We start from the raw sequence: 16,621 nt of genomic DNA on the forward strand, positions 1-16,621 counted from the left end.
CCAGCTCTTTGTAGAAATGACATGTCGTGGGGGCAGCACCGGAGCGGCTGTTTGCCTCGTGGGCTTTGCAGTAGGCATTCCGTGGCTCCTTCATTTTAACCCTGCACTGCAGCGCATCCCAGTCATGGCCCCTTTCCATCATGTCCCTTGATAGCTGCCCAAAGGTATTGTAATTCCTATGGCTGGAGCGCAGCTGGGACTGAACAGCTTCCTTCCCCCAAACACTGATGAGGTCCAGCACCTTGCCATTACTCCATAATGGGGATCACCTGGCACGTGGAGGCATGGTCAGCTGGAAAGATTCGCTGAGAGCACTCCACGCCTTGCTGAGCAAACAGGAAGGGGATTTTCAAAATTCCCAGAGAATTTAAAGGGCGGGTCTGACGGTTGGTCACCTGAGGGCAGGGCAGTAGAGTTCAAAGTGATGGCCAGAGTGGCTAGAACAGGCATTGTGGGACACTTCTAGAGGCCGATTAGAGCGCATTAAAAGATCAGGGGGTACACATTGGCGCCGTGGCGCTCCAGCGGAGGAGCATCAAACATTATTCCACTTGCTGAGGTGGATTACCAGGAGCGCTCTAGCTGCGGAGTCCGAGCGCTCTACATGCCTTGCCAGTGTGGACGTGTCGTGAGTTAGAGCGCACAGGGCTGCTTTAATGCACTCTTAACTCGCAAGTGTAGCCATGACCTAAGATGAGAAGGTGCTAGTGTTAAGACTCTGTGCTCTACCTATGACACAAGGTCTTGGAACACTGGGCAAATTCAAGAGGACTGGAAGAAAACTGATATTTTGCCAATAATTGAAAAGTGTAAAAGGGATGCCCTGGTAATTATGGACCTGTTAGACAATGATAACAGGCAAGATAATGGAGCATCTGATACTGGGTTTGATTAATAAAGAATTAAAGGAGTGTAATGTATTTAATACCAATCAATGCAATCAATTATATATGTTTTTCAATGAGATTAGAAGTTTGGTTGATAAAGGTAATATTGTTAATGTAATATACTTAAACTTCTAGGATTGGCAGTGGCCCGTGCCAGGTGCTTCAGAGGGAATGAACAGAACAGGGAATCATCAAGTGATCAAGGCATTTGACTTGATAAAAGTGCATATTAGAACAACAGTAAATGAACATGGCCCACATTAAATGGATTGAAAAGTAGCTGCCTGTTAGGTCTCAAAATATAATTATAAATGGAGAACTATAGTCATGCGGGTGTGTTTCTAGTGGGGTCCCACAAGGGGCAGTTTTTGGTCCTATACTATTTAACATATTTATCAATGACCTGGAGGAGAAATTCAAATAATCACTGATCAAGTTTACAGACGACACCAAAATTGGGAGAGACGGCAACAAGTGTCTGTAGGTTCAGACTCCAGCACTGGGAGTATGGAGAGTTTTCCCAGCCTGGATCAGGTGGGTTCCACAAAAGGGATATTCCACTCCTAATGCCCATGAATCTGTTCCTTGAAACTAGACCCCAGATTAAACTAGTTCTGCCTGGGTTTTCATACTCTGTACTTTTCCTATGCCCACGCAGTGTAGTTCCTGCCCCCTCCAAAAACTCCCACCCTGCCCATCTCTCTCCAGCCAGAACCCACCATAAACTTCTTGATAATCCCTTACCTGAGCTGGCTCTGTTGCAGATTTTTCCCCCCTAGGATGATGGGACAATCTGTAGCACAATGTGGATGGTTTTTTGCAGTGAGTCAAAGTGAAAAGGACAATTGGAGAAATTTCAAAAGGAGCTTTTGTCTATTTCACACCCCAATTAAACTGAGCCAGCCACTGTGACTACTTGCTGGGTGCCAGACACCAGCTCAATTCCTTCTTTGGAAAATCACCTTGCTTATGAAAATGAAGGCAGGTTGAGGGTGAAAAGAAGGGTTAGAATCAATTTACACTTAGCCTTGCATTCTTCACGAGGTGCTTTGAGCCCAAGGATACGCCAGTCTGAGGTGAGTGACTGGCCTCAAGCAGCGTGGAGTAGGGAAGTGCAGGTATGCGTACAACAGGTGCTGATGCAGAAGTCTCCCTAAAGCCTTGAGACAAAATGAAACCATGATGGTGTTTTGTCTGTGCAGGGCCCAGCTGGAGGTGATTTTCCTTCCCTTGTCTGAGCTGGCTGGCAGGCTGTGCTGATGGAGAGCAGAATGGTTGTGTTGGCTCTCTAAACACTATACCAGGGGTCGGCAACTTTTCAGAAGTGGTGTGCCGAGTCTTCATTTATTCATTCTAATTTAAGGTCTCGCGTGCCAGTAATACATTTTAACGTTTTTAGAAGGTCTCTTTCTATAAGTCTTTAATATATAACTAAACTATTGTTGTATGTAAAGTAAATAAGGTTTTTAAAATGTTTAAGAAGCTTCATTTAAAATTAAATTAAAATGCAGAGCCCTCCGGACTGGTGGCCAGGACCCGGGCAGTGTGCATGCCACTGAAAATCAGCTTGCGTGCCGCCTTTGGCACGCGTGCCATAGGTTGCCTACCCCGGCACTATACCGTTGCAGTCCCTAATGTGATACCAACCTGATCCTGAAATAAAGGCAGGCTAGCCTTCAGATACTAAAAACAACTTGCTGACCCTCCTGGAGTGCCCCCAATGTACTGTGCAGCAATGCACAGCTAAGCTGCTGGCTGCAAGAGCAGGTGAAATGCAGAATAACAAGATGACAGTCTTGTCATCTACCACCATCCCTGCTGAACATCACTGGTGGAGAATAAGTACTGGGGAAAATACCTGTTGCTAAAAAAATTCCAGCTCCCCTGCTCCCTGCTTCTGAAGCAGTGTGTTCTGTTCCTGGAGAAATAATGGAAAAAATCTCCTGCAGAAAGCTCACTCCTTGTGGGGAAGTACATGCTGTCTTTAATTGAGGCAGTGTCTGTGGGAGTGCCTGGCTCATTCAGCTAGTGTGCCAGCAAGAGGAGGTTTCAGCTTCCACAAAGCAAACAAACAAAACCACCTCTGCCCCTATCATTCATATGGATTGGACAGGAATACCCATACATTATAAATTCTGTCCTGATCAGTGGATCCAACACAGGGGAAACTTTTTTTTTTTTTTTTTTTTTTTTTAACTTGTAATAGGAGCACATTTGTTGCAACACACCATCAGGAAGCCAATGATACCTTTTTCACAGTAGAATCTCAGTGTGGGCAGTCGTGGTTTAGTGTGGAACTCCACAAACAGGGAAATCTCCGAAGCAGATTTATAATGACTTGCTCATTTAGAAAAGTTATATAAGTAAGTTGAACTATTAAACTGACCATACACAGCTGGAGAGTAAATCATTGTCCTATTCCCAAAACCAGGAAATGGAGTTTTAATTCAGAGACGTTTCATGATGATGATAAATTAATTTCCCAGCCTCATTTAAACATATGATTTATGTTTAAATGAGGCTCTGTCTCTTGCTAAATCGATATCAGAATGGCATTGAAAGCAAGGAAAGGTGGCAAAAAAGAGTAAGAGTTCAGGACTTGGTAAATGTAATAAAATAAGATTAGCAAACTAAGGCCCTACCACAATTCTTTCATGTAATGCCCATGGCAGTATTTCTTTCCTGAAAAAGAGTAGAGATACCAAACTATGCAAAGATATTTTGGAACAGACAGCAAAAAATAGAAAAAGTCAGAAATAATGCAATGCACTAACTGAGCAGTATAAATAAATTCTTTAAACCTACTCTACTGGGTATGTGTATTGGCAGTTCATGAAGTTCTTTTTAAACATTAAGTCCTGGAATTAGCACTGCCTGTGTTTATCTTAATGAGCAGGTGGCCCACAGGAAATGTACTGCAGTGCCAACTACAGGAAAAGAATATAAGGTTTTGTATTACAGTATTGCTACCTCAAGCAATCAAAATTCATGAGGTGTACTCCCCCTTCCCCCCCCCCCCCAAATTTATCAGATTGGCTTAAATATCCATGAGATTTTAAAAAAAGTTTGGTTTTGTGTTTTGCCACTGGCTTTTGAACTTTTAGGTTGCCCTGACTCCACATTTTCAACTTTTCTCCACAACCATGAGGGCTGAAAACTTACTTTGTTTTAATGAAAGATGAGATTCTCACGCCGCCTCTTAATTGCTGCAGCTAGGATTTGAAGCAAAACACCACTTATCGCAAGACTTGCGATTAAATTGCAACAGTTTGCAACACTGGTATTTATTTAAATTGCACCCCAAATCTGCTTTATAGAACTAATAAGGTAGAAGGCACAAGGAAGAAGCCCCTGAGAGCCCCTAAGGGCTTGTCTCCACGTACAGCGCAACAGTGGCACAACTGCACGGGTGCAGCTGTAACACTTCAGTGAAGATGCTACTACACCGGCAGAAGAGCTTCTCCCATTGGTGTAGTTCAGCCGTTCTCAAAGTTTAGCGACCCGAATACCCCCATTTTGATTTAAGTGTTTTCGTGGACCTCCAAGCCCCGCACTCAGCCACAGGCCCCAGCTCCACTCCACCCCTTCCCCCAAGGCCCACCCCTGCCCCACCTCTTCCCGTCCCCGCTCCACTCCTGCCCCTCCTCTTCCCCACCTCTTTCTGCCCCCTCCCCCGAGCATGCCCCATCCCCACTCCTCCCCTCCCGCCCCAGTGCCTGCTGCACACTGTTCCCTGGTGTGCAGGAAACTCTGGGAGGGAGGGGGAGGAGTTGAAAGAGGGAGGGGGAGGAATTGATCAGTGGGGCCAACAGGGTCCCTGGAGTACCCCAGTTTGAGAAATGCTGGTGTAGTTAATTCACCTCTCTGACAGGTGGTAGATATGTTGAAGGGAGAAGCCCTACCGCTGACACAGCACTGTCTACATGTGTGGTTAGGTCGGTATAGCTACATTGCTCAGGGGCGTGGATTTTTTACTCCTGAGTGACGCAGTTATACTGATTTAGGTTTGTAGTGTAGACTGGCCTAAGAGTTTATCATTTCTTAGACATGATGTGATGAGTAAGGGTAACAAGCAGTAGGGAGCAGAGGAAGGGTTGAGGAAGGAAAAGAATGGCCACATTACATGCAACAGAGAGTCCTGTGGCACCTTTAAGACTAACAGATGTATTGGAGCATAAGCAAAGGGGGGGGGGGGGGGGGGGGAGAACAGGACTTGAATTATGTATTCACCCACTAAAGCTTATGCTCCAATACATCTGTTAATCTTAAAGGTGCCACAGGACTCTCTGTTGCTTTTTACAGATCCAGACTAATACGGCTACCCCTCTGATACTTGACACATTACATGGTTACTCAGTTTAGGCTTTGTAGCTGCCAGGGCAGCCCAGAGGATTCAGGGGACCCGGGGCAAAGCAATTTCGGGGGCCCCTTCCATAAAAAAAAGTTGCAATACTATAGAATACTATATTTTTGTGGGGGCCCCTGTGGGGGCCCGGGGCAAATTGCCCCACTTGCACACACCCCTCTCCCCCCCCCGGGCGGCCCTGGTAGCTGCTGCTGCACACACTTATTAGACAATGGGGTGACCACACCATAGTTGTAAGTTATCATTATGAGAATGCTTGATAGGGCACACAACTGATGTGAAGTTGTTGCACCCCGCCCTCTGGCACTGTAATTATTGACACAGAAGAGTAAAGGCTAATTTCAAATGAAAATAGGGCCCCAGCAGGGATGCTGGTCCCCTATCCCAAGGAAAAAGGGTGGCCACAAGGTTTACAAATACACCTCCTTACTAAGTATAGTATGTGATCTATCCTGACTATGTCTGTATTTGAAGCCAATGGGAGCAGGTTAAGGCCCTTGTGTTCAGAATGGACATAGAGCAATCTTGGGTATCTGGATACTTTGTCACTTGAATATGTGGAAGGCTCTCCGAATGTTGTAATAGAATCTGCTAGTTTAGTTTTCCTACATTTAGTAGAGGAAGTAAATTTGCAAAGGTTTATTTAGGCTTCTTATTAGAAATTCCCATGGTTCTCTATTTCCTTCAAAACCGCATATCCAGTCACAGAAAATTACTCAGCAAAGGACTGTAAACAAATAATGCAAAGAATATCTGACACTGGCTTATCACATTTCTTTTCCTTTTCTTGTAAGTATTTTTTGAAGTTCTTGTGAAAGTTTGGACAGCACTATTTAAGCCCTCTGTTTACTCACCTAATAACGAATGGTGGGCAAAGCCAGCTCTGCCTGCATACCTCTAGTGTCCTCAATGGATAAAACCCACTATTGGGGAAAGGATAGCATGGTTTTCAATGTAATACAAATGATCCCTGCTCCTGTAGGTTCTCACTTGTAAGTTAATAGCAATGCCCCCTGATTGGAGCCTAGATCCTTACATCTTTTAATTCTGGTTCCATTTATCAAACCAATCTGTGGTTGAATTATGCAATGGATTTTTAAAGTCACATAAAAGAAAACGTGGTTTTGTTTGTTTGTTTGTTTGGTGGGGAAGTAAAACCAGTAAATGTCAGTGTTAACCAAATGCAACCTAATTTCTTCAGCAAATGAGGCAAGGATCCTATGGATAATAGCATAATTCACCACACAAACTTCTCACATCCTGTGGTAAAAACAGTATTTTAGCATATGATTAAAGACTGTATCATGATGCATAATTCATAAAGGGGCAAAGTTAAGGTTGCATGAGCAACCTTTAATTCTGGCATTTTCTAACTTCTGAGTGCTTCACTTTGCAACCTTGGTGATGGTCTTTTAACATAGCTGTTCCATATGGAATTTGGTGTTGAAAATAAATGAAAATAGTGACATTTTGTAATATGAATCTTTATTACTTCAAGGGTATAATGATTTGTGTTCTTTTGTTTAGTAAATTTCTTTGCAAGGGTAAAGGGATACTAAGTAGTTATTCAAAAACGTAGATATACATTTTCCAGTGCTTAAAACCTAAACTGAAATATAGTTTGAGCTGAGAATTCAACTTTTTTTTTCTACTTAGAATTCATTGGTTGTTCTAATAAAAGCATTTAGGGGCTGATTTGCCTCTCATTTGCACTGCTTTTACACTGTTGTTCTGACTCCACTAGGCCAGATCTTCATCTGATATAAATTGGCATAGCTCCACTGAAGTCAATGAAATCAATGAAGTCAATGATTTGCTACTGCTGAAAATCTGACCCATTGTCTTCAACTGATTCACTCCTGATGTGCACTGATTGAAGTGGGAGGAGAATCAGGCCCTTAGTATTTGTTACTTACCAATGTATCATTGTCTTCTGCTGTGTAGGTGGGTGGGTCAGAAAGTCTCTATTTTGATAGCTGTTTCTAACAAATCATTATGTGCCCATTTCCTTGGAAAAGAGTCCCATACCTGACATTCTGTACTCATACAGAGCACTGCTAACAAACAGGCTATGCTGGTTATAGTTTCCTTGCAGTTTTAGGGAAGGTCTTGTGGAAATCAGAGTTTCTGGGATGTCTACACTGGAAACTTCAAAGCGCTGTTGCAGGAACACTCCCGTGGGAGTGCTTTGAAGTGCAAGTGTGGTTGCGCGCGAGCGCTGGGAGACAGCTCTGCCAGCGTTCCCGGTAATCCACCTCCCCGCGCTCGGAGCCTGTGTACACTAGCGCTTTAAAGCGCTCAGACTTGCTGCACTCAGGGGGGTGATTTTTCACCCCCCTGAGCCAGCAAGTTAGAGCGCTATAAAATGTAAGTGTAGACAAGCCCTCACTTTGTACCCCTAAAGTGGAAGAAGACTGGATTATGGCAAAAAGCATGCGGTCTGGATTAAGTTAAAGGTGTGGGGGAGATGCTAGGGGAGGGTAATATGTGAGGGGTTCAGGTTGAAAGAGCAGTCGAGGCTGATAATACAATTCAAAACAGTAAAGCAAGGCAATGTTGGGGGTGATCTCATGTCCTTCTTTGGTTTGAAATATAATTTGTTTATTGCATGAGTTCCTTACCTACGGATGCCATTACAAACCCGGGCTCCAACCCTGCAATCAGATCCATGAGGAAGGGTCTTGAACTCAATGGGTCTCTGAGCAGGTGCATGGATCCTCCCTCAGGATCAAGGCCTATATGAACTGTAATACTTTTGTCAGCTTTCTGTGTGTTTTCATGCTGCAATAATCTGGATATGGCAATAGGATGTAGCAGTATAATGCATTAGTGTCTTACGTTTTCACTTTTTTTATGTTTGTTATGAGTCAGGGAGATGTAATTCAGGTGTCTTAAACTGCTAGGGGAAAAAAAAACCAACAAGCCTAATGCTGCTTAAAACAAGCCACAACAGATGTTGATAGAGTTACAAGGCCAAAGGCAGAGCACTTTCAACTACCTGAGAAATATACCAATATGCGTATATTGGTGTAACTGATTTCTATTAGAGTATGGTTCATTAGCATTACATCTCTTTTTAAAAAACATAAGTAAAAAGCATGGGAGCCGCATATGTAGCATATTGCCCTACTAAGAACTACTTTTCATAGTTGAGGGGAAAGTGAAAATAATAGAAGAGTGTATCTTTCTTTTGCAAATTTCTACATCATTTTGTGGCCAAACTGCTACTGTCAGAAGGTTAAGTGGCAGCTGACATACTGTTAAGTGTTGAAAGGGCAGTGTGGTAATTTGAAGGAAGGGTCATTTGAAACTGTCACTTTTCCTCTTTCACCACTTCCTTTGTCTGGCCCATCTGCTTTTTAATTTTGATTGTTTTCTTAAACCACTTAAATTAGGTGAAAACTTAAAAATAACAAATAGAAAAGTTCATCTTTTCCTGCTATTCCTCCCAAATTAAGTAGGTGCTTGAGTGCTCTCCTGAACTCGGACCTGTGTTTTCCTCCTACCCGTTTAAAATAACGAGTAGCATTCTTCTCTCCACAGTGCAGTCCCTGTCATGAACTGATGGGAGTTAGTGGACGGCTGTGACGTTGTTAAGAAGGCCTAAGAAGCCAATCGCAACATGCCTTTGGATATTCCATTGATCAAAGCCTGACTTTAATAAAATGTGATGGGGGAAAAGAAAAAGGCAGTATCAATTAAAAGTTAGCAGTATGACAGGTAGGTTTCTGAGATCATATCTTGTCCTATTTCAATGCCATTAGCCAGTATATTTGTTTAACTATGCAAATCAATAAGTTTATACCAGGGGTCGGCAAGCTTTCAGAAGTGGTGAGCCGAGTCTTCATTCAGTCACTCTAATTTAAGGTTTTGCGTGCCAGTAATACATTTAAATGTTTTTAGAAGGTCTCTTTCTATAAGTCTATAATATAGAACTAAACTATTGTTGTATATAAAGTAAATAAGGTTTTTAAAATGTTTAAGAAGCTTCATTTAAAATTAAATTAAAATGCAGAGCCCCCCGGACCTGGGCAGTGTGAGTGCCACTGAAAATCAGCTCGTGTGCTGCCTTCAGCACCCGTGCCATAGGTTGCCTGCCCCTGGTTTATACTATCACAGTGCAAAATTCATGTTTATAAGTGCAGAGGAACATAGCATTCAGTTGCTGTTCCTGAGCTCATGAATGCCTCAACTTCAGGGACCCCGTAACCCTATTTACAGATTTTAAGGCCCGAGGAACCATTTTGACTGAATTAAATGCAATTAATAGTGATGTTGACAGTTTGACCCATCCATCGAAATATTTTTGCGGAAATAAGTGTAAAGCAAAAGTGTTTCATCTTGTTGCATTTCAGGTCTGCCAGTCATGAAACGGATTCTGCTGGTGGTTTTACTGGCTGCTGCTGCGATGTATGTTATACTTCACTGCAATCTGTGGAAGACAAATGTCTATTTGTAAGTTTAATTTCTGCTGGGCTGATGGTGGGATCCATGTTACAACACTTAGTGTCACAGCACCTAACTTTTAGCTCTCTTAGAAAATCACAGGAACAACACTGTGATCCACAAAGCTTGTCTTAAGCATCCAGGTGCCCTTTACAATGAATGGGGGGAGATCCACAGAAGCCTGCACACTAGGTGTCGAGCTGCCTAAGTTAGCCAATGGGAGATGCTGACCAGAAGGATGTGCTAAGCCCTGTCCCTCTCATGAAGATAGGCACCTCCCTGCAGCCTGGACTTAGGTGACGATTTCTACTTGCAATCCATTAATGGGAACCCAGTATCTGGACTCAGGTGGCTTACGTGATTTAATTGCTACTTGCTGGAATGAGTTAGGTGCCTGCCTAGTTCCAAACAAAAGGGCCAGAGGAGAAAGTGGTGGTGCCCACCTAAAAACATTTATCCCAGTGGTTAAAGCACTTCCTGGGATGGGGGGGAGACAAGTAAAAAATTAATAATCTGAATAAGTGTATGTCAAGCTATATAATTTCTTAAATGTGTATAGATATAGTGTATCCTCTTGGTTAGTATAAAGAAGTAACAAATTGGGTGACTGGGCAACAAAATGGCAGATGAAATTCAATGTTGATAAATGCAAAGTAATGCACATTGGAAAACATAATACCAACTGTACGTATAAAATGATGGGGTCTAAATTAGCTGTTATCACTCAAGAAACAAATCTTGGAGTCATTGTGGATAGTTCTCTGAAAATATCCACTCAATGTGCAGCGGCAGTCAAAAAAGCAAACAGAATGTTGGGAATCGTTAAGAAAGGGATAGATGATAAGACAGAAAATATCATATTGCCTCTATATGAATCCATGGTACGCCCACATCTTGAATACTGCGTGCAGATCTTGTCCCCCCTGCTCAAAAAAGATATATTGGAATTGGAAAAGGTACAGAAAAGGGCAACAAATTATTAGAGGTATGGAACAGCTTCCATATGAGGAGAGATTAATAAGACTGGGACTTTTCAGATGGGAAAAGAGATGACTGAGGAGGGGATATGATTGAGGTCTATAAAATCATGACTGGTGTGGAAAATGTAAATAAGGGAGTGTTATTTACTCCTTCTCATAACACAAGAACTAGGAGTCACCAAATGAAATTAATAGGCAGCAGGTTTAAAACAAACAAAAGGAAATATTTCTTCACACCATGCGCAGTCAATCTGTGCCAGAGGATGTTGTGAAGGGCAAGACTATAACAGGGTTCAAAAAAGATCTAGATAAGTTCATGGAGGATAGCTCCATCAATGGCTATTAGCCAAAATGCGCAGGGATGCAAAACCATGCTCTGAAGTGTCCCTTGCCTTTGTTTGCCAGAAGATGAGAATGGGCGACGGGATGGATTATTTGATGATTACCTGTTCTGTTCATTCCCTCTGAAACACCTGGCATTACCACTGTCGGAAGACAGGATACTGGGCTAGATGGACCTTGGTCTGACCCAGTATGGCTGTTCTTATGTTCTTAAATTTAGTGTAAAGGCTCTATTTAGTTGCAAATCAAAAAAATGTTTTAATAGTTACCAACCAATGAAAATCAACCTTTAATGGAAAATAACTAAAAAGTACACATGCAAAATAAGATTTAAAATCAATTCTTTTAATCAAGTTTCCTGCTTGCTGATTTAAAGCATGATTAAAACTGGTGATCTAAATCACTTTGACTTAAATCAATCCACCTTGATTTAAAGACACTTCCTTCTGAAAGATTAAATTTGATGGTCTTTAGTTTCCACCTACCTTAAACACTATTATGTGTCATTTTATGACATACAAGGCCAAATTGTCAAAGCCTGAAGAGCTGCCTACATGTGAAAAACTCACACATGCATGTGTACAAACACCTCAGGTAACTGGGTGCATGAGTTTATTGTGGAAGCAAACACCTATAATTAAGTTTCAGGCACAAATGTGGGCGTGTGCTCCAGAACTGTGGCTGCACATAGCTCTCCACTTATTTTTAAGTCTGATCTGCAAAATGCTGTTCGTGTGGTTTGTGCTATAAAACCATGAACTCAGTGGTTAATGTTTTAAAAACAAAGAAACAAACATATAGTATTTCCCTTAGTTTGGTTTGTATCAGTGCTATGTGGCAACTTGAAGTCAGAACATCATTTTGCATTTGATTATGCAGCTGTAAATGGGTGGTTTCGCCTGCCTGCTCCTAACGCAGCGCACACACAATAGATATTGCAGAAAGTGAACCTCACTTTCATTCCTGGGCTTTGCCTTCTTAAATAAGGCAGAAATGTGCTTACAAATGTAAACATTAGGCCCGGACCCACAAAGATAGGTAGTTGCCTAAGTCCCATTTTTAGGCACCACTGTGATCCACAAAACTCACTCTCTGCTGCTGCCTAACCCTGCAGGCACCTGAACTCATTTGGTGCATAAGTTTTGCAGTAAAAGTTCTCTAGACACCTATGTTTCTATCTCTGAGCATGCACAATGTTGCTTCACTCTAGACATTCAGACACCTGTCTCCCACTTAAACTCCAGCATGATCCACAAACAAGGGGAAGACAGGCGGAGGAGCACATATCTAGCCGGCCAGACCTGAACCGGTAAGCGTGCTCAGAGACGACCTAGCTCTATACCAAACAGTTCGGGGTAGGGGAAAGGACCTCCCAGTCCAGTGGTTAGTTACTCACCCAAGATGTGGGAGACCCCTGCTTCAAGTCCCCCCTCTGCCTGATAAAGAGGGGATTTGAACAGGGGTCTGCTGCCTCTCAGGTGAGTGTTCTAACCATCGGGCTGTGGAGAATTCTGATGTGAATCTTCCCAATCTCTCCTGTTGAAGTTGTGCCACTGTAAGGAAATAATTTAAATATTAATTGGGCTAGAGAGAGACTCACGCTATAATCCAGTGGATAGACCACTCATCTGAGAGATGGCAGATCCTTGTTCAAATCCCTTGTTTTTATTAGGTGGGGGGGATTTGAACCAGGCATCTCCCACATCCTGGATGAATACCCTAAGCTAAAGGAAGAAAGGGAGAGCCTCCCCTCCCCCCATTGTACATGGATTTGGTCAGATGCCTAACTTATTCTCTCAAGAAATGTCTTAGGCACGTAAGCCACCTAACTCCAGAAGAGGGTTTCCCGCTTGTTGATCACTAGCAGAGATAGGCGCCTTCCTGAAGCCTGGATTTAGTTGCCTATCTCCAGGAGAGGAGCAGGGCTAGGACACACCCTCTTGTCAGCGTCTCCCATTGACTACCTTAGGTGGCACCACGTCTAGCGTGTTGGCTTATGTGGAATGCATTCTAAGACACCTATCTCTCCCCATTCATTATATAGGGAGCCGAGGTGCCTAGCTTGAATTTTGTGGATCCCATTGTTGTTCCAGTTAATTTTTTTCTAGACACCTAAAAGTTAGGCATTGCAATGCTCAGTATTGCAAATGCCTAAGCCCTTTTGTGGATCCAGGCCCTATTCCTCAAGCTTTATTCTGAATGGGCTGATTTCTCCATGCAGAATTTCCTCCTCCCCTCCCCATGTTCTCTCTCTTCTCACAGAATAACTCAGTATTTATGTTTTTAAGTAGAACTAGTAAGACCCCACCTGGTGTGGCTATCGGGGTGAGTCAGCAAAAGAGTTCTGTATCTCCACACAGGGCCCTAACACCTGACCTCCAGTTGTAGCAGCTTTAATAACTACTAGGTAATGAAGATAGGTATCTTGGAGCAGCACTGAATGATAAAAGTCTTACCAGTAAGAAGCATAGTATTAAGTAGTAAAGTTAATATGAAAGCAACCAGAAGATTTACTTGCAAACCTTTATTAGGTCCTATTTTATTTGTTTTATTTGTTGGTGGGATCTGTTGACATCAGTAGAACTAAAAAAATCAATGTATTGAACTTGGTTGTCAAAGTTTCCCACCCTGTCGCTGCCGCCTGCTTTAGTTGCCTGTTCAATTCATATCAATTCTTTAATATTCTTTTCTTTTAGACTGCCGCCTACGGCTACACGAAGAAAATCTGGACTAGAAAATTGTTCATTGGACCCACCATTTGAGTCTTTATGGAAGTAAGTCCAAATTGTGGGTGGAATGTGCTAACTGAAGAGACATTTTAGTTATCAACACATTTTGACCATTAATATTTTTCATCGTAACTACCAGATCAGATGTGACCCTCGGGGTCAGATTCCTGAGTACGCATGAGCTGCTTTGTGCCACTCTGTCAACATGAAGCAGCTGTGTGGTCACTTTACATCACTAGGGCAGCACAAAGCAGCCAGAGCATACTTATGAATCTGTAGTGAATAAATAATTAAATATAATTATTTAATAATCGTGAATTTATTTCCATAATAGGGAGACACAATAGAACAGTGTTTCATGCTTGTACAGTAAATAAAGCCTTTGTTTCTAGAACTCAATCATTCAGGGGCTTCATCTGATTTTTCAGTGATCTGTGCTTCCACAGTTGCTTTCAGCATCTCTAAAAATCAAGCTATTAAACTGTAACCCTATCACACTCCAATCGGTAGGCTAGAGCAGTGGGTCCAACTCTGCCTTCACTGAAGGCAGTGGGGTTGCATGGCTATAATTGAGGACAGAATTTACTGTTACTCAGATAGTAATCCAGGGAGATTTTTGTGCATTCAGGGCCTGATCCAAAGCTCACTGAAGTTAGGGGGACTATCACTGCTGACTTCAGTGGGTATTGATTTGAGCTCTAAAGGTCCAAAGGACTAAAGGTCGGAGGTGCTTTCTTAACGTTCTGTGGCAATACCTACCATTCAGTGGAATTGTGTCTAGTTCAAAGGCCAAAAACTGTGCTCATCCAATCAGGAAACAGGATTAGTTACATGGTATTATTTCAAACTAACACAGCTCAAATTTGTGAAAATGGACCTTTGTACACATGGTGAACGGTCTGATCAATCCATAGAGTTAAGAATAAAATAAAATTTGTTGGGTAAATTTTGAACAACATATATTTGGGGAAATTATCTGCTATGGGACACTGTATGCATAGAAAGTACTGGATGAATTTAATCTAAACTATAAATCTCAGCTCAATTTAGGACTGAATAAGGACCTCTGGACTCGGCTGTATGTTTCTGTTTAGCTTGTCTTTTAATGGAAGTATGCTTTCATTCTTGAAACTCACATCACATTGAAGATGGAGCTCCAACTTATTCTGGAAATCAATGCATCAAATGAGTCAAAATTAATTCCACCTTTAATGAAATATGTGAGTTTTAATATCTGCATTTCCATGAACTAAAAAAGTGAGTTACTGATGGTTTACTTTCCATCTCCCCTTTGTGCACAAGGGATGTTTGATTAGCCTCATCCTCAGGCATAACACAAAAGCTCCTACTCCATTTAAGGAAGCAAAAGTACAGGTATTCTGGTTTTATTGTAACTTGAGAGGTAAAAGGGAAAAAGAATTAAATTACCCCCAAGGGAATTCTGTACCAAAAAAATAAAAATTATGCGCACAATATTTTAAACTTCTGCAAAATTCTGTAAATTTTATTTGTCAATAAATAAATGTGGCTCCAGCATGGCAGTGGGGAGCACAGGCCGCTGGCTGCATTGAGGTGAGCGATCACCCTGAAGCCCCCACCTCCCCCAATACAGGGACTTGGCAGTGAGGCTGCACCTGACCCTGACACAGTGCAAGGGCTGGGCCTGCCCCAGAAACACCCCGGGGCCCTGCCCCTCTGCACCGAGTGCACCAGGTGTGGGTGGGTAGGTTCAGCCCAGCAGAATCTAAGTGTGGAGGGCCTTAGTGGGGGGGGAGAGGTTTCTGTGTGGGGCAGTCTGGATGCACAGGGACTCATTGTGGGGTTCCGGGTGCAGGGGCAATGGGACTATGCAGGGGATCCAGGTGAAGGTGGTTGGGCTTCAGTGGGGGGGGGGTCTGGGTGTGGGGGGCTAAGTGGGGAGGTCTGGGTGCTGGGTGAATGGGCTTGATGGGGTGGGAGTCCAGGTGCAGCTGGTTGGGGCTCAGTGGGGTGGGGGTCTGAGTGTGGGGGGCTCATCTGAGGGGTCCAGGTATAGGGGGGTAGGGTTTGTCTGGGGGAGAGTTTGATGGGCCTGCTTAACAGGGGAGCCCCAGCTGCTACCAAGGGGAAGCTGCAAGCCAGGCTCCCACTTCCCCCCATGATTCCCCTATCCCCTTTTCTTCTCCATCCCACTCCCCCTGCCCTATTCCACCCCCCCTTTCTTCCCCATTCCACCCCCCCTTCCTTCCCCACTGCCTCTTCTTCCCCCCCCCCTTCCACCTCCCCTTCCCCAGACCCACTGCCTGCACTCGCTGTTGCGGCTTCCCTTTGCTTCCCTGCTGTTTTCTGCAGGGAAGCACAGGAATTCAGGGGAGGGAGGGAGGGTGTTTTCTGCAGGTGCACAGTCATGCAGAATTCCCCCAGGAGTAGAATTAGGATACTGAGCCAGATCTTGGGCTGGTGTAAATTATCTTAGCTCCACTATGGAGCTGATTTACAAAGGTCAGATCCTCCACTTATGTCACTTGTTAGATTGGAGGGATGAAAAGATTTTTAACCTTATGGAAAAGAAACCCAGGTGCGTTCACATCACAGAGTGAGGAATTAAGGTCCACTTTGCAGGGAGTAAACTCCATCTACCTGCGAACAGTAGAGCTTATTACTAAAGCGACATCATAATATTGACTTGTAGGGTTTGGTGTCATATCTAGGCTAGCCTGTTTATTTCAGATAACATAACTTATTTCCATGGTTTTCTTTTGTTCTGTTGTTTTCTCTGGTTTCTCTTCAGATTGTATAAATCTTTTGCCTTTTACTAAAGATTTCCGTGGAGAAGAACGTTTATTCTGTTAAATATATTTTTAATGTTAATAAATCTTGATGTTTGTTTTA

The 16,621-nt window shown here is 43.0% G+C and overlaps 1 protein-coding gene and 1 pseudogene across 1 annotated transcript in view; both read left to right on the top strand.

The window, feature by feature from the left end:
* Nucleotides 1-16,621, top strand: part of ST3GAL6 (ST3 beta-galactoside alpha-2,3-sialyltransferase 6) — a 91,816-nt gene that overhangs the window by 30,646 nt on the left and 44,549 nt on the right. Inside the window, exons 2-4 of the mRNA XM_024203575.2 lie at nucleotides 8,797-8,973; nucleotides 9,609-9,708; nucleotides 13,718-13,795. Of these exons, the coding sequence (XP_024059343.1) occupies nucleotides 8,967-8,973; nucleotides 9,609-9,708; nucleotides 13,718-13,795 (185 nt within the window). The 5' untranslated portion in view covers nucleotides 8,797-8,966. The remainder of the gene's footprint in view (nucleotides 1-8,796; nucleotides 8,974-9,608; nucleotides 9,709-13,717; nucleotides 13,796-16,621) is intronic.
* Nucleotides 16,504-16,613, top strand: LOC112109178 (annotated as a pseudogene).

Source organism: Terrapene carolina, unplaced genomic scaffold (assembly GCF_002925995.2).
Source record: "Terrapene carolina triunguis isolate 2854851 unplaced genomic scaffold, T_m_triunguis-2.0 Scaffold558, whole genome shotgun sequence".
Taxonomy (NCBI): domain Eukaryota; kingdom Metazoa; phylum Chordata; order Testudines; family Emydidae; genus Terrapene; species Terrapene triunguis.